Source organism: Salvelinus sp. IW2-2015, linkage group LG6.1 (genome assembly GCF_002910315.2).
Source record: "Salvelinus sp. IW2-2015 linkage group LG6.1, ASM291031v2, whole genome shotgun sequence".
Classification (NCBI taxonomy): Eukaryota; Metazoa; Chordata; class Actinopteri; order Salmoniformes; family Salmonidae; genus Salvelinus; species Salvelinus sp. IW2-2015.
The window spans coordinates 29046854-29065618 of record NC_036845.1 but is presented as its reverse complement, the minus strand read 5'-3'; the positions used below and the strand labels follow the sequence as shown (position 1 = coordinate 29065618).

General features: G+C 40.5%; 1 protein-coding gene across 1 annotated transcript; it reads right to left on the bottom strand.

The window, feature by feature from the left end:
* Positions 1-608: 608 nt before the first annotated feature.
* On the bottom strand, positions 609-5504 carry LOC111964777 (uncharacterized). Its single transcript, XM_023988587.2, has 6 exons — positions 5274-5504; positions 4194-4538; positions 3765-4019; positions 3424-3579; positions 2203-2310; positions 609-1954 (listed from the first exon to the last, which is right to left on the bottom strand). The coding sequence occupies exons 1-6, from the start codon at positions 5320-5322 to the stop codon at positions 1725-1727; spliced, it is 1143 nt and encodes a 380-aa protein (XP_023844355.2). The 5' UTR covers positions 5323-5504; the 3' UTR covers positions 609-1724.
* Positions 5505-18765: the final 13261 nt, after the last annotated feature.

The window sequence follows — 18765 nt, the reverse complement described above, 5'->3', positions numbered from 1 at the left end:
AATAACACAGACAGCAGCGACCAATCACCCAGCAACACAAAACAGTGAGAACAGCCTAGCCGTTAATAGGTGTTCTCAATCAGAGGAAACGTTCAAACACCTGCCTCTAATGAGCAACCAGTAGCAGGCAACACATGAACCCAACATTAGAAACACAAAACATTAGAATGCCCACCCCAACTCACGCCCTGACCAACTAAACACATACAAAAACAAAAGAAAAACAGGTCAGGAACGAGACACAGGGTATGTTGGAAAGCAGACAGAACCAGTTTTCCTCTAGGATTTTGCCTGTGCTTAGCTCTATTCCGTTTCTTCTACCTAAAAAACTCCCTAGTCCTTGCCGATAACAAACATACCGCATAAACATGATGCAGCCACCACCATTTTTGAAAATATGAAGAGTGATAGTCATTTATGTGTTGTGTTGGATTTGCCCCAAACATAACACTTTGTATTCAGGATATTAAGTTAATTTCTTTGCCACTCTATTATTGCACACAGAGGTGACTTGTTACGCAACTTTTTACTCCTGAACTTATTTTAGCATTCTATAACAAAAGGCTTGAAAACTTACTGACTCAAGACATTTTTGATTTTCAGTTTTTATTAATTTGTAAACATTTAAAAAAAACATAATTCCACTTTGACATTATTGTGTGTAAACCAGTGACACAAMATCTCATTTTAATCCATTTTAAATTCAGGCTGTAACAACACAATGTGGAAAAAGTCGAGGGGTGTGAAAACGTTCTGAAGGCACCGTAAGCCCCGAAAGGAAATACAATTTGAAAAAAGAAAAGCAAAAATTTGTAATCTCAATCACATGTTTGTTTGCTTCAAGACTAATGAGTCTTAAGTCTACACAATGTTATTTACAAGGAGCGGTTCACATCTTTTTTCACAYATATCTGTTAGTAATTTTATTCTCCATTAAATACATTTATTTCACTCTACAATTCCACTTTTTCATAGTATGAATGTCCTTATTTAACCAATGTGCTGTAATACMTTTATTTGCTGCAGACAAGAGTATAATCAATAGATAAGCATTTTGAGTGAAGCACTCGTTGGGTCYTTTGCCAGGGAGCATTTAAATATATTGTTTACAAAGTCAAAAACATAATTCCAGAAGTTCATCATTCTAGAACAAGACCCCAAAATAAGTGGATAGTTTGTGAACAATTCCCCACATTTTCTCCAGTATTCACCRGTTCTTTCTTTACTTATCTTCACCATTGTTTCTGGTGTTAGAAAGTACCCAAAATGGTATTGCCTCCTAAGTTTCATTTTCAATGTTCTCCCCAAGTTCAGATTCCCACTTGCACTTAGTTTGCAGAGTATTGCGCTGTGCCATGATATCAACACATTGGTACAGCTTTATTTGTTTACTACTTTTTCTATGGGAGAGGGCTCACCCTTTGTTATTACCCATTTGGGGTGTTTCAGTAAATAGTCTCTTAGCTGTAAATAGCTAAAGAAATCTGACTTTGGCAAATGGAAGTCTGAACTTAGTTCGTCAAATGATTTAACTTGGTTGTTCTTTAAGACTTGGTGTACATATTGCAAATTAAGTAATGACCAAATTTGAAAACCTGAATCTAGTGACAATGGGATATGCAATACCTGTTAGGGATGATATGTCCATATGAAGATGGAAACTGCGTAGTACTTTCYTCCAAATCAGCCTCCTTCTGTCATAGTGAATCTAGATAGTACCTTGCTCAATKGCCTTTGCGTACCCTGGCGTACACACAGTCCTCCTCCCCAGGTGTGTCTACCTTCCGCCGGGGACCCTGTAATGTTTTATTCTGTCCAYACTCCACCTCCATTGGCTGATGGGGAGCCCCAGTGATTTTCACCTGTCTGTACTCCACCTTTCTTTCCTGCTGTCTCATCTGCTTCTTCAGTATCCTGATATTCGCGTATTCCACATCCTGACTGTCAACATTAACTGTGTAGAGAGAGAGTGAGAGAGAGAGAGAGAAAGAGAGAGCGAGAGAGAGTCAGATTGCATCTTAATATTTTACTGGCAAGACTGACATTGTAAATTAWCCGTGTTTTTTGAAACTGCACTGTTGGTTAGGGGCTCGTAAGTAAGCATTTCACTGTAAGGTTGTATTCGGCGCATGTGACTAATACAATTTGATTTGATTTGATATTGTAGTAAAGATGAAGAGCTACAGCTAAATATCCTCTAACCTGAAGTCTTTGGAGGTTTCTTTTTCTTCTGGACACAGTAAACGACCAACACCATCACTAGGACAAGGACTACGCCTGCCAGAGACCCTGCTACCATCCCTATGATCTCTGGGTAAAAGAGAGGAAACAGACAGAACAACATATAAGCATGAAGGTTGTTTCAATGTAGCATGAAGGTCGGTTCGTTGCAACCACTGTTACTACATAAAAGGCCATGAAATCCATCATTAGTATTAATGATAACTAGATAGTAAATTGTGGGACTTGCTTAAGCTGTTTTAAATGATTTTTGTGGTAGTGGAAAAAGTGTTCAAATTTGAGATTTGAAAAGCAGAGAAGTAGATTAAGATTTCRTTTGGCTCCAAGTGTTTGTCKAAGTTGTTGTGAAAGTGGTCAAAATGTCAGTTGTTTGTAAAAGTCGACACGAAAAGTAGTTGATGCAATTAATACAACAGCTGTTACTGTTGATTGGCAGATGACCATTCTGTTCTGATTTCAGATTTGAAAAGCRGAGAAGTAGACCAAGATAGYATACCCTTTAAGTTTTTGTCTAACTGGTTGGGAAAGTGGTCAAAATGTCTGTTGTTTGTAAAAGTTTACAGAAAATGTAGTTGATGTTATCACTATAACAACTGCATAATTTGATCGGTAGAAGATCATTATGTTCTGATTTCAGATTTGAGTAGCAGAGAAGTAGGCGGAGCAGTCATATGCTCAAATTTTTATTCTAACTTGATGGAAAAGTGGTCGAAATGTCAGTTACTTGGAAAAGCTGAGAGGAAATGTAGTTGATGCGATTACTAAAACAGCTGTTTCATTTGATGGGCAGAAGATAAWTCTGTTCCGATTTCAAATTTAAATAGCACAGGAGCAAACTTATATTTCATACACTTTCTAAGTCTATCGTCTAARTTGTCGGGCAAGTGGTCAAAGTAGCTGATTTAGGTCAGAGGTTACATTGTTTAGAGTGAATCGAATAGAATTTTGGAAGTCATGATGTCACAATGGGTCCTTTATTATGTTGAGGAAATCCTATTAAAGTTGATGGCGGCCCAAAAAAAAGGACAAGTTTAAACAGTGTACTAAAAATAGCGCTACAAAGAATTATAATATATAATATTATAATATATAATATATATATAATATATATAATATATAATATATTATGATTTAGAGTGGGATGATTTAGAGTGGAGGTCACTAGATTGTCAGGTCACTTACCTTTGGTTGCCTCTGTTTTATCTGTTTTACTGGTGAAGGCATTTGTCACAGTTGTGTGTGCCACTGTTGTAAGCTCAATACACAGGGTATTACCAGTGGCAATCACCCACTCTGATATCTTTGTCCCGTTGGAAGTGCAGTTAACATACATAATCCCTGCAGATGATCAAATAAACAGGAATTTTATACGTATCTGAATTGAACACTGGCAAATGGATAGTGCTTCCTTAACAGTTCAATGTCCATTGATAAAGATTGATCATCATCATTATTATCAKTAATCACTGATATTATTTTACATAATATATTGGAATAACAACATTTATTAAACTGTAGCTTACCCTCACAGGGGGAGATTATTTTGCTCACAGTAACACTGTTGATGTTGTTTTTGACGGTGCAGGTGAGATCTCCAGACTGGCCTCTCTTCAGCGTGATGGTGTTTGTCTTGTCACCAGGGGAGGCGTCAGTGTCTCGATGTGTGTGTCCGTCCAGAGTCCAGYTGTACTGAGGACYGTCCCCCTCAGAGGAGCAGGACACCCTCATCTCTCCATGGGTCAGACACTGAGAGGACAGCTGAGGAGATGACACTGGGGCTGTGGAGGAAGAAGAATCGACATCTGTAGACATTTGCAGACTTTCGCAAAAACAAATGAGAAAACACTTCTTCTAGAAGTAGAAGGCCACAGAAGCTTTTGCAGTCAAGTTATTATAGTTATAATTAATATTTGTCAATATGAGATTTTTAAACGGTTATCCAGTTACTGTACCTTCAATAAACAGTTGTAGTMTYCTGGTCMCYAATKKTWYCCCATCTGAATTAAATGTKTCTAGTYTATATTCAGCAGAATCATTCCTTTCTGTGTTATCTATCCTAAATGTCCCGTTGTTGATAAAGAAGTGTGCTCTGGTTTCAATGGATTTGTGGAATTTCACTATTTCTGAGGGTTTGTTTCTAACTTTGAGCATCATTTTAGCAGCATCATTGGATTCGGTTTTTAATAATATGTCAGGGACTCCACTGGCAACGTTTATCAGCTGGAGAAAGACAGTTCCTCCCAGAGCTCCATAACACTGAGCTCCATCCAGTGTAGCATCACAGGGGGTCTCCATGCCTGAAAATCAAGAGGAAAATAGACACTGTAGTGACTATCACTGTCCTAGCTGTGTAACAATCGTTGTTGGAAGGATTGGACCAAGGTGCAGCGTGGAAGGCGTTCATAATTTTTATTAATGTGAACCAGCAACAAAACAATAAAGAGTAACAAAACATACAGCTTTGTAGGGCTAAAAAGCAACAATACAAAATCAAGATCCCACAAACAACAGGTGGGAAAAGGCTGCCTAAATATGATCCCCAATCAGAGACAAAGATAGACAGCTGCCTCTGATTGGGAACCATACCAGGCCAACATAGAAAAACAAAAACTAGACTACCCACCCTAGTCACACCCTGACCTAACCAACATAGAGAAATAAAAGGTTCTCTAAGGTCAGGGCGTGACAAGTTTTGAGGTTTAATTTTATGGATGAGAATACAAGCAACAGTATAACCAAACCAATGACATCAAGGTAATAGGCAACWTAACAGTACCTCAGTCAGTTATAATTATCACAGGACAATTAATAAAAAGACATCTGTCTTTTTCAGTGTTTTGAATATTGTCTCTGTATCTATCATTAGTCATTATGAGAGGGATTAATTTGACAAAAGTGATTCTGAGTAGCCTATAGTATACCACAAAGAGCTTTGATCTCATGGTTCACGTTCTGCATAAAATTAACAAGGCTCTTTACTGTATATCATGCGTAAAACAAGAGGGAAATCGACACRTAAAGAAACTTCTTACCAYGAGACACTGCTGCTAACATCACCAACAGTCCAAACAGAGCCTKCATGTCTCTTCACAACACAGGGCTCAAGTTAACAAATTAAGATATACTGTACTGTAACAAAATCCTCTATTTTCGATGCAGTGCTGAATTTCAATAACTTGACAATTTACAACATTAAAAAAACCTATGCCAACGTGGTATGAAAGACACTCCAGCTGTCCTCGTCAATCATCAGAATTCACTTTGTTGTTGACAAGCAAATTAAATTATTAATAGGTTCTGACACAGGAAAGAGGAACAGCCTCATCAAAGTTTCACTTGTTCACTACATAAACAGCCAGGCTGGCTTTATTCATGCCTCTTGATGTGTAATATCAGACAAGTTGTACAAAAGTGCTAAGTGAGTCTACACTCTCAGAAAAATAGGTCATATCTAGAACCTAAAAGGGTTCTCCGACTGTTCCCTTTCCACRGAGGGTTCTACATGGAATTCAGAAGGCTTCTACCTCTAAGAGTGTACTTTTGAGTGTAATGAAATGTTCGCGCCTGAGAAAATGACACCTTGTTCGCTTYGTCAGGGCAGTGGTCAGCTTTAACATACTGTAAAAGCTTTTCATCCCTGAAATGAACACATTCCCTTCTTCACAATACAAGGAGTAGGCTCTTTCAGTCCATTTAAGGTTGTGACATTATAAAAAATACATGAAGGAGAGAGGGAGAGGAGGACAGGTGAGAGAAATACAAAGTGAAACAGAGAGGACTCGCAGACTCAAATTCCAATGCTTCCCAAATGGTTGTTTGTGACTCATTGATGACATCGACCGGTTGTAACTGATACCTTTTGGGTTGCAGCGAGACAGAATAACAATAAATCATAATGGACTGCATTTATAGAGCAATTCCTGGGAGCTCAAACCGTGATGAATTGGGTTTGTTCATTAGATGCAAAATAGGAACGGAAACCAAAAAAGGAACCATTCTTCCTTAGAGGACACTAGAGGTCTATCCTTTCAATCACAAACTTCTGCAGTGAATGACAACTTTTACTACTGCACAATAACCTTGTTGAGAGTTTGTAAAAAATAAATAATACATCAATAAATAAAACATTCAATCAGTAACAGAGAATATGACAAATGTAGAGACAGTTGTTGGGTTATTTATTTAGGTAAAGAATGTACAAAACCCTCAGTAGTGAATTTCATGAAATATAAACAGTAATATGGGAAAATTGATATAATTTGTTACAGTAACAGTATCAGTATCAGTCYWATTTGCCAACGTACAATCATTGGATAACAAAATAGACGAGCTACAATAACGAATATCCTACCAACGGGACATTCAAATCTGTAGTAGCAAATGTTTCCCCAAGTCATGGCTGAACGACGACATGTATAAAATACAGCTGGCGGGATGTACGCTGCAATGGCAAGATAGAACATCTGCCTCCGGTAAGACAAGTGGTGGCGGTCTATGTGTATTCGTAAACAACAGCTGGTGCCCCAAATCTAATATTAAGGAAGTTTCTAGGTTTTTCTCACTTGAGGTAGAGTTGCTCAATATAAGGTAGACCACACATGAGGGTTACTGTATGTAAGCCTTCAAAGGCGTATTTAACCCCCCAAAACATGTTTTCATAGATTAATAATTAATTTGACACAGTCCCTCACAAATCATGCATGACAACATTCAATCTTTCAATATAAATTGCATTTGGCTTCTATGGAATATTCTTATTTGGCAAATAGATGTGAGTTTTTTAGATCCTGACCTCCAATGATCAGTGGTACTCTCTGGGGTGCACCCAGGGGTGCACTGGGGTGCACCCAGGCCAGCCAATCAGAAATTACTTTTTTCCTGCTAGGCAGGAACTTAATTGTTTCCTCTCACTGGTGTAGTCATGGCCCTGCCTGGTGCTAGAACCTTTGTGGCGTGGAAATGTATGTGTGTGAGATAGGACTGTAGTAGGAGAGTCGTTGTGGTGGGCCCTCTGGCCCCCCTCCCAGAGGTTTCTTCTCACTTCTCACATCTGTTGACTTGACCTCGAGCCAAATTCCTCGCTCCTCCCTAGTTCCACAGCTGGCATGCCTTATCAAGAACTGAACTCGACTTTTGCCCTTTGCCTCCCTCCTTATGAACTTTCTGCACTTCCCTTGTCTCACTCAGTAACTTTCTATGCACTAAATTCCGATCCACCCACTTCACTAAGCCTAACATATGACTCCTCATCCGAGGAGGAGAAGTTTGAAGGATCGGAGGAACAATGCACAGCGTGGTAAGTGTCCATAAGTTTATTTTAAAACATAAACTGAACACTATGAAATACAAACAATAAATGTGAACATGAACGAAACCGAAACAGTACCGTGGGCAACAAACACCCACAACCCCAACAGAAAAACAGGCTACCTAAATATGTCTCCCAATCAGAGACAATGACAAACACCTGCCTCTGATTGAGAAACCATATCAGCCAAACGAAAACCCCACATAGAAACAGAAAACATAGACCCAACCAACTCACCGTCCTGACCAACACTAAAACAAAAGAAATACAAAATAACTAGGGTCAGAACGTGACAGTCTGGAGCATCAGCATTTGTGGGTTACCACTGACTCGCGCAAGAAATCAAATCAAAATCAAATTTTATTGGTCACATACACATGGTTAACAGATGTTAATGCGAGTGTAGCGAAATGCTTGTGCCCTCTAGTTCCCGACCGTGCAGTAATATCTAAACAAGTGATCTAACAATTTCACAACAACTACCTTCTACACACAAGTGTAAAGGAAAGAATAAGAATATCTACATATAAATATATGGATGAGCGATGGCCGAACGGCATAGGCAAGATGCAGTAGATGGTATAGAGTACCAGTATTATACATATGAGATGAGTAATGTAGGGTATGCAAACATTATATAAAGTGGCATTGTTTAAAATGACTAGTATACATTTATTACATCCAATTTTTTATTATTAAAGTGGCTAGAGATTGAGTCATATGTTTGCAGCAGCCACAATGTTAGTGATGGCTGTTTTAACAGTCTGATGGCCTTGAGATAGAAGCGTTTTTTCAGTCTCTCGGTCCCAGCTTGATTCACCTGTACTGACCTCGCCTTTCTGGATGATGACGGGATGAACAGGCAGAGGCTTGGGTGGTTGTTGTCCTGGATGGCAGGAAGCTTGGCCCCAGTGATGTACTGGGCCATACGCACTACCCTCTGTAGTGCCTTGCGGTCAGAGGCCGAGCAGTTACCATACCGGGCAGTGATGCAACCAGTCAGGATGCTCTCGATGGTGCAGCTGTAGAACCTTTTGAGGATCTGGGAAACCCATGACAAATATTTTCAGTGTCCTGAGGGGGAACAGGTTTTGTCGTGCACTCTTCACGACTTTCTTGGTGTGCTTGGACCACATTAGTTTGTTGGTGATGTGGACGCCAAGGAACTTGAAGCTCTCAACATGCTCCACTACAGCCCAGTTGATGAGAATGGGGGGCGTGCTCGGTCCTCCTTTTCCTGTAGTCCACAATTGTTTCCTTTGTCTTGATCAAGTTGAGTGAGAGGTTGTTGTCCTTGCACCACACGGTCAGGTCTCTGACCTCTTCCCTACAGGCTGTCTCGTTGTTGTCGGTGATCAGGCCTACCACTGTTGTGTCATCAGCAAATGTAATGATGACGTTGGAGTCATGCCTGGCTGTGCAGTCATGAGGGGGGGAGCAGGAGGGGGCTGAGCAGACACCCCTGAGGGGACCCCGTGTTGAGGATCAGCTTTGCGGATGTGTTGTTACCTACCCTTACCACCTAGGGGCGGACCGTCAGGAAGTCCAGGATCCAGTTGCATAGGGAGGGATTTAGTCCCAGGGTCCTTAGCTTAGTGATGAGCTTCGTGGGATCCTGAAGTCTTAGAGGTTTCTTCTTGAATTCTGGAGAATGCCTACTACTGTACACTGCTAACGTTTTTCCGTCTCATCATTTTACCCTGTTAATTCAGGTTTATTATCTGCTGACACTTCTCAGTCCGAGGCATGTAACATACAGTACCAGAAATTTTGGACACACCTACTCATTCAAGGGTTTTTCTTTATTTTGACTATATTCTACTTTGTAGTATAATAGTGAAGACATCAACATTATAAAATAACACATATGGAATCATGTAGTAACCAAAAAAGTGTTAACCAAATCAAAATATGTTTTATATTTGAGATTCTTCAAAGTAGCCACCCATTGCCTTGACAACAGCTTTGCACACTCTTGGCATTCTCTCAACCAGCTTCATGAGGTAGTCACCTGGAATTAATTTCAATTAACAGGTGTGCATTGTTAAAAGTTAATTTGTGACCCGTTTCAGGAAACTAGGCGTATGTCACAAGTCACAACTTCACAGGACTGTTTTAATTTTTTTTTTTATCCAAATGTGTTTTTTTTTGGCAGAAATGCCTTCTGGAACATGTCAACTTTCAAAACAAACTTGTATGCCATCTGTAAATACAAATAAAATTGTTAAATTATGAGTGTTGTTGGTTAAGCCACCTTCCCACTAGCCTTTATTTGCGGAGATAATGAATGGGCTGGACATGCCGAGAGAGGAGAGGATTGGTCTGCCACCCTGCATACCACTGCTGCATACCACTGCTGGCTTGCTTCTGAAGCTAAGCAGGGTTGGTCCTGGTCAGTCCCTGGATGGGAGACCAGGTGCTGCTGGAAGTGGTGTTGGAGGGCCAGTAGGAGGCACTCTTTCCTCTGGTCTAAACAAAGATCCCAATGCCCCAGGGCAGTGATTGGGGACACTGCNTCTTTCAATATAAATTGCATTTGGCTTCTATGGAATATTCTTATTTGGCAAATAGATGTGAGTTTTTTAGATCCTGACCTCCAATGATCAGTGGTGCTCCTCTGGTCTCCAAGTATCTGAATTAAAGATTTCAAAACAATATTCAGCAGAATCACTCCTCTCTGTGTTATTTATTTTAAATGTCCCATTATTGATAAATAACTCTGATCTGGCTTTAATGAATTCATGGATGACTTTGTTTTGTTTCATTTTGAATATCTCTGTATTAGCACCAGTGGGGTCTTTTTTGAATTTGAGTTTGGATCCTGTGGCATCATTCATCAGCTGGAGATACACAGTTCCTCCCAGAGCTCCGTAACACAACATGTTCTATGTAGCATTACAGTATGTCTCCATGCATGAGGATAGAAAAAAATTGCTGTTTTGTTGATAGTGATGATAAGTGTAAATCCTTTGCTAAAACTTTATTAATAGCATTTCACTTTGTGACATTTTGCTTGCCCAAACTTTTATTGTTTAAAGAACTTATGAAAGAGATTGGTGTGTTTTTTTCACTATATGATCATGGCATGCATGGGGTTTGTCAAAGACAGACATCTGTTTAAAATCACTTGATGGTTTCATTTCATAGAGACAAATAATAATGTTTTATTGCAAAATGCTATATATCCACTCTCAGATAAGAAAGTAGTACTGCTATGTTTTACACAGTCAAATACAACAAATAACTACATTTTTAATAAGGAACTGTACAAATTATACATTTGTGACATCTATATTCAATACAGTACGATGAGATTTGTATGTAAAACATTTACATTTGAGTCATTTAGCAGATGATGTTATCCAGAGGGACTTACAGTAATCAAGTGCAATTTAAAATTGTATCTTAAGTGGGACAACCACAAATCACAGTCAAATATACAGCATACAAAGATTCCATTCCAGCTGAACAATGGAAACAATATATATCGCTTTGCAAAAAAAAGACATTTTATGAAATCTATGAATAAAAATAAAATCTGAGATCATTAATATTTTACACACACGTGAAGGTGTGAAAAACACAAATGGGAAAAATTGGTGGCTATATCATTTTTGTAGAAATAAAAAGTCATCAATTCATGAGAAAGGCCACGGCAAATGTTGTAGCAGGTCAGATATGTTCCTCTGGATGCTATTGCTGAAGAAGGGATGATGCCTCTACATGCTAGGCTGGTCCCATAATACAGTATATGTTATTCTATCGTTATTTACATTTGAGTAATTTAGCAACTTAGAACATACATTTTAGTACTGGTCCCCCTTGGGAATTGAACTTACAACCCTGGCATTGTGAGCACCACGCTCTACCGACTGAGCCACACCGAGTCAAACATGAGATATTTGTCATGAAAATGAACAAACACAGAGATGAGTGGCTACACAGTACTAACAGACTGGACCACTGTATGTAAGCCACTAGAGGGCTATTTTCCTCTAAATAACAAAAATACAATAATGAGCGTTGTACTGAGTCAGCTAAATATAATGTTTACCACCAGACAAACAATAGTAGCCTACTTTCCGTTGCATTTGTGATCTGAACATGTGTTTATTTAGGTGAAAAAGCAGTACTCTATTCTGGATAGAGAACATGCACACACAAAATAACAAATAAAAAATTCCAACAAAAAATGTAACAAGTAATTGATGAATTAAGACAAGATAAAATGACAGTATGTAGTAGTACTCAGTTATTTGAAATACAATTAAGCACAACATCGAAAAGCCAATTTACCCACATTAAGCCTCCATTGTGTCCTCTGGCACCCTGGACTGAGCAAGAGAGAAAGATTTCATCTGAGATGTTTGCATGCTTGTCTTGCTGATGTAGTCTTCCACTGGTGATTATCCAGTCTGATATCTTTGCCCCACTGGGCAAATATATAATAAAAAAAAAACAGGAATCATACAGCATCCCAGATGAAAACTGGCCTATATAACATGATTTTTGTTAACAGGTCGATTTCTGACGATAACAATAACGATGGTCATTATATTTTTCATGTTTCTAATTGAATGATAATACAAATAGTGCTGACTGTATTACAGAAGGCTACAGCTTACCTAGATAAGGCGACATTGTCTTTCTGATGTCAACACTTCTGATCTGGTTTCTGATGGTGCAGGTAAGATCTACAGGTAGGCCTTTCCTCAGAGTGATGGTGCTTCTTTCGTAACAAGGACAGTCCTCACTGTCTCTCAGCATCTGTCCGTCCAGAGTCTAGCTGTATTGGGGAGCATCACCCTCAGAGGAGCAGGACACCCTCGTCTCTCCATGGGACAGACACTCAGAGGACAGCTGAGGATGGGACACTGGGGCGGAGGAGGAAGAAGAATAGACAGCTTTTTAGCCAATTATGTAAAAAGTTAATAGACAGTGGGTAAAGACAGGAAATTGATAGTGACTAAATACGGAGCTTAGTTATCTGTGGTTTAAAAAAAATAAGTATTTTTCTTGCCCTTGACCTTTCAGGTTTCGAGTGGAAGACTTCTACACAATATCCGGCAATCACTTGCAGTTGTTATTTTAACATTAACGACAGAGAACCGTAATCTAAAAGATCCAAAATATTTAGAAAAAAGTGATTCAGGCTGTCTTTCAGAATGTATTTTAGTCAATATATCTGAATCACATGTGAGGTCTTTTAAACACACCTAGACTCTACTGACGCACCGGTGAGTCAATATAAGTAACATAATAAAAAAATCGGTCAGTTTAAGCTAGAGATATCTGTTTTTTATATGGGTAGCGTTTCAATCCACCACATATGCCTATGGCGGTCTTCCACATCTGCAGTGGAAGGTGGCCGAGCTACAGCGGTATTTGTCAGACAATGAGACATCCAGAAAATCGGTCTTCTCACCAAAACCGGGTGTAGCGTCCGAAAGGTTTGGCCTACAAACTAATATGACCACTCCATTGACAGATGAGATTCTCACAAACAAGTCTGAAGTCAGTAGCAAACATGATGGTGTTCTCTGTTTTGCTCTACGACCCCCACACGTTTCACGAGACTTGTCTGAAGGTAACCAACCGGTACCGGTTCAAAAAATGAATGGAAGTATGGAGGTAGTTTTGTGTCTACCCCAAAAAAGGGGTTAAATATCCAGTGCTTTCTTCTATCTCCTAGATATATAGGGCAGACACTTCAAAAAGGTAATGCTCATTTTTTTACCCTTCATGGATGTGTTATTCAATGTGTTTATATGGGATTTGGTACCTATTTATTAAATATTTTTTATATATATATTTTTCAGAGGACAGCTGAGGAGAGGACACTGGGGCTGATTATGGAATGAGAAAAGACAGCTATTATTTCATTCTATAAAACATTCATGAAGGTTAGGTAATGGTTAAGGTTAGGGCTAGGGATAGTTAGAGTCGGTGGATAGTTAGTTAAATAGTTTGTTGACAGTTAGTTAAACATCTATAAACCATCTATTGGCGACTATCCACATAAAGTGTTTCAAAGTTCTATACCTTCAGTAACCAGGAGTWGGTCTATTTGTCTTGTGTTCAGAAGCATCCCCTCTGAGTTGTAAATGTTCAAGTCATATTTTCCATATTCAGCCGTCTCTGTGTTACTGAACATCAACATCCCACCTTCCACATAGAACACTGCTCTGTGTTTTAATGGGGGGTTTGTTGTGCCACAATCTTATTCAAACGGTCACTAAAGCTGCTTGAACACTCTAGCTATGTATTGTGTTTGTAGGTAGCTATGTTCTACAGGAAAGGAAGTGTTTAAACAGATTCACTTTCATTTCGCAGTGTCAGTAATGATTATTTAACCCTTGTGTGGTGTTCATGTCTTTGTAATTCACCCAATGTTCGCGAGTCTGATTGTTTTTAAAACAATACAGCCATAACAATTTACGTAAAAATACGAAATACTTATATCAATTACAAGCAATATACCGCCGCTAGATCACATTTATCAATAAAAGTGATATTTGTTTTTTGGGATAAAATGTGATTTTTGAAAGCAAAAATCAATTATAATCAAGACATGGGTGGAATAAATCATGTTTATCTTGAACAAATATAAATTAAACCAGGTTTTCATCACTATTGATGTTGATTGCTTTGAACTGAACAAATTGGAAGGACAAATGTTACATACAGCATTTAATGGAAATGATAAATGAGTCCCATTGAACACAAATTAAGGTCGGTTTACACACCACATGAGGGACAGGGTTTTACTGTGTGTGTGTTGCAAATGTATTTCTTGCACTTGATGCATGTGTACTGTGTCTTCCTGTCCTTCTTGGGTCCACACACATCGCAGCGCTTCTTGTTGCTACCGGCTGCAATCTAGAATGATGAAAACACTTAGTTCAGGAATTTTACTAACATCTCACTCACTCACTCACTCACATATATAGTTACAGCAGGCCAAGGTAGGAGAGTCAGACACACACACATGCAACACTATCACTCACACTTCCGTGTTGGAGTTGTTGGGGCACCATCATCCTCCTCCTGAATCCTCCTCACGATGGCTGCAGAAGCTGGGATCCTTGATATATGTTGCCCCCTCTGGATTTGAGGTCTTACCAATGCCTTGCCCAGCTCCTCGAGAAAGCTGGAGCTTCCCTCTGTTCTAATCTAACGCCATCCAGATGACAAACTCGTTATCCAAGACGGTGAAGAATATCACAATTGGCCAGCGTAGGGTTCTTCTTTTGCAGCTGTAGCCAGTCACCAGCTTGTCTAAATTGTTCACCCCTCCTTTTGTGGCACTGTAATCCATTATGATTTCTGGTTTTTGATGTTCCTGGCCATAGATTGTCCCATCCCTATGCAGTGTACTCATGAGTACCACATTTTTGCCTTTCTTTGGCATATAGGACACTAGGGACGTGTCGGCCGTGAATACAAACTTAGAGGAATTGATACGACTTTTCTATGTATTCAACAGCTGAGGTGGGAGCTCTGGCTTGTTTTTTCGTACTGTTCCTACCATCGTCAGCTTCCTCTTGAGGAGCTCCTGTCCCAGCTTGTGCGAAGTAAAAAAGTCATTGCATGTGATGTTGTGGCAACGGAGTCCCGGTGTCACGTCCAGGACAACCCACATCCCTTGGTTCTTCTCAGGGGCTCCTCCATCTGGCTTCCTCATATACACCTGCAAGTTCCACGCATAATGAGGAAGCAGCATCCCAGGCAGCCCAGATCTTGATGCCACATTATGCGGGTTTAGACGGTATGTCCTGTCTGAAGGTGCAGCGGCCCCTAAATGGCATAAGCTGCTCATCAACAGTAACGTCGGGCCCAGGGTTGTAAAACAGGGGAAGGCGGTCCGCCCACTTGTCCCACACTGACCTGATTGCAGCTAGCTTGTCTCTCTACACTGACCTGATTGCAGCTAGCTTGTCTCTCTACACTGACCTGATTGCAGCTAGCTTGTCTNTAAACGGGTGTCCTGACTCTCTGAGGTCATTAAAGATCCCATGGCACTTATCGTAAGAGTAGGGGTGTTAACCCCGGTGTCCTGGCTAAATTCCCAATCTGACCCTCAACCATCACGGTCACCTAATAATCCCCAGTTTACAATTGGCTCATTCATCCCCCTCCTCTCCCCTGTAACTATTCCCCAGGTCGTTGCTGCAAATGAGAACGTGTTCTCAGTCAACTTACCTGGTAAAATAACGGTAAAATAAAATAAAATAAAATAGATGGCTTCTGTCTATTTAAGCTGGTCAGTCTGTGTTGGTAAAACTGTCGAACACGGCTTTTTAAAAAATGTATCGTGTAGTGGAGCTGTATAAGTGTTGCTCTCCACATTCTGGAGGATCGAGTTTTGAAATCTGGAATTAGAGTATGATAGCTAAAGAGATGGAGAAAACACCTGTCTCCGGATTACATCTTCAAACTAAGGGCAACGTGGCATGGCATCCATGACAGGGAGACACGTCCATCATGCATGAGAATGAATACGGGTAAGATAGCTAGCTAATGCTAGACTACATTTTCATATATTAAACATTTCTAATTTTGCCAGAAAGTGGTTTCATTTCAAGCTAAAGTGTGCTGCTACCTAACTAGTTAGCTAACATTAGTTGGCTGGCTCCCTAGCTAACGTTATGTGTATGACGTTATTATTTGTATCCTGGAATCTTTTGCTTTGCAATTTTCAGCCTAATGTTAGCTAGCAGATTCATGCAGGGTAGTAACGACATGATTTGGCACTATGTTATTTGATACAGAGCGTATCTCTCTGCCTACGTCTCTGTATTTGTGCTTTTATTTGCAGATTGGGAACAGGTGGAGCTGATTGGGTCGTTAAGGTGACAAGTTGAACCTGGGTTTGGAATCAACTAGGAGATAAAAGTTCCTGGTGCCCAGTCCTTGCTCTCTTTCTCCCCAAGCACCATTTTGTTTTATGATCTGGTTGATTATGTTTTTTTGAGTAGGTGCACCCTTCAACACTTACACACATTTTACCTTCATCCATGCATCTCCATTACACCCCTCACATGCCTACTTTCACACTTCACAGGTTCGTTTTCCTTTGTAGTTTTATATTTTGTTAGTTATTACATGTTTTTGATACTCCTTAACTGCCAACGTGTATACTCCCTTGCTTATCACCATCTAAGAGCCAGGTTGTGACAAATAGGGGCTCATCCAGGACTTTGCCTTTGCTATTTTGATGTTATCCCAAGTATATATGGTAATTGGTTAGCGCTAATTGGTGACTCTTTGGTGGATCTTGTGGTTTACTTAGTTGTGTTATTGTCCCAGAAGCTTTATGGCTATTTGGCCATTTGTATGTGTTATTGTATATTGGGAGTTATGTACACTTTTTGTAGTTGTGTGTTTTAATCACACTTCAATTGGTTTAGAGAAATGTCCTTCTATGGTATCGGTTTGATGACTTTGTTTATTTATTACAAGTTTTGATTTGGTGCATTGTTGGAGAGAAGACCACAAAGTCTCTTTTCCTGTACTGTCTAGAGACACTTTGTTCTGTTCCCTGTTGGGTCATCGGATTATGGAGGTGAGTTGTCTTTGCAATGTATGACAGAGAAGTTTTGAGGCAGACATAACTCATTTTCTAGAGCTGTGGTTTTTCCCCATTAGGTATAGCAACGTACTCCCACTGGGGCACGTTGAGCATCGTTTGTTATTTTTGTGTGGTGATAGCGGTCAGAGCAGTTACCTCGGGAGCACGTTCGGGGTTGGTTACCAGCGAGCCGGTTCCTCCTTCGTGCCAGCGGGCTCTAGTGCATCAATCCCCACCGCAAATCCACTGAAGACTAGGGTTAAGTTTAACAATAAGATTTGGGGAAACTCAAGTAATGCTCATCTGTTTATGCACTGTTAAATCAGCTATGTGCTTCTTGTTCTGTAGTCGGTGCTCATTAGGGCAATTCAAAGTTTGGGCTACTAATCTGTTCATTTGGAAGTAGCATTATGGTGCCTATTGAGGATTTTGTCCGTGCTCCTTCTGAAGAGTTGCTTATGCAGTTTACGAAGGAACAGCTTTTGAAATTGAGTGCGTATAATCATGTTGAGATTAGTGACAAACGTCTCAAGGATACAGTGAGGTCTATTCTGTCAGCTAATTTGCTTTCTGCTGGTATTTTGAAGGCAGAATTGAGTGAACCTAGTCCAGCTGTATTGAATGTACCAATTGTCTAGTGCTGGTTTGACATTTGAGCAGAAAAAGGAGTTACTTTTATTGCAGCTAAATTATGACAAAGATCTTGAAAGGTTGAAACAGCAAAAATAACTTGATTTGGAAAGTTTGAAGCAGGATACGGAACAAGCTAAACTGTGGTTGCAACATCAGCATTTAGAACTTGTCAGAGAAGGCAAACTTTTAGGTGACTTTTCTTTTGAGAATGACTGTCACGCCCTGACCTTAGAGATCCTTTTTATGTCTCTATTTGGTTTGGTCAGGGTGTGATTTGGGGTGGGTATTCTATGTTCTATTATTTGTATTTCTATGTTTTGGCCGGGTAGGTTTCTCGATCAGGGACAGCTGTCTATCGTTGTCTCTGATTAAGAACCATATTTAGGTAGCCCTTTTTCCCACCTGTCTTTGTGGGAAGTTGACTTGTTTATGGCACATAGCCTTTAGCTTCACGGTTTGTTTTGTAGTGTTTATTGTTTTGTTCGTGACAGTACCCCCCCCCAAAGGTGTGGACTCCGGCCGCAAAACCTGAACCTATAGGGGAGGGTCTGGGTGGGCATCTATCCGCGGTGGCGACTCAGGTGCGGGACGCAGACCCCGCTCCACCACTGGCTCACCCCACTTTGGTGGCACCTCTGGTGCGGGGACCCTCGTCGCCAACCCCGGATTGGGCACCCTCGTGGCGGGCCCCGGACTGGGCACCCTCGTGGCGGGCCCCGGACTGGGTACCGTCGCTGGGGGCTCCGGACTGGGGACCGTCGCTGTGGGCCCCGGATTGGAGACCGTCGCTGGAGGCTCCGGACTGGAGACCGTCGCTGGAGGCTCCGGACTGGAGACCGTCGCTGGAGGCTTCGTGCCATGACTCCTCACTGGAGGCTTCGTGCCATGGATCATCACTGGAGGCTTCNGACCTGATTGCAGCTAGCTTGTCTCTCTACACTGACCTGATTGCAGCTAGCTTGTCTCTCTACACTGACCTGATTGCAGCTAGCTTGTCTCTCTAGACTGACCT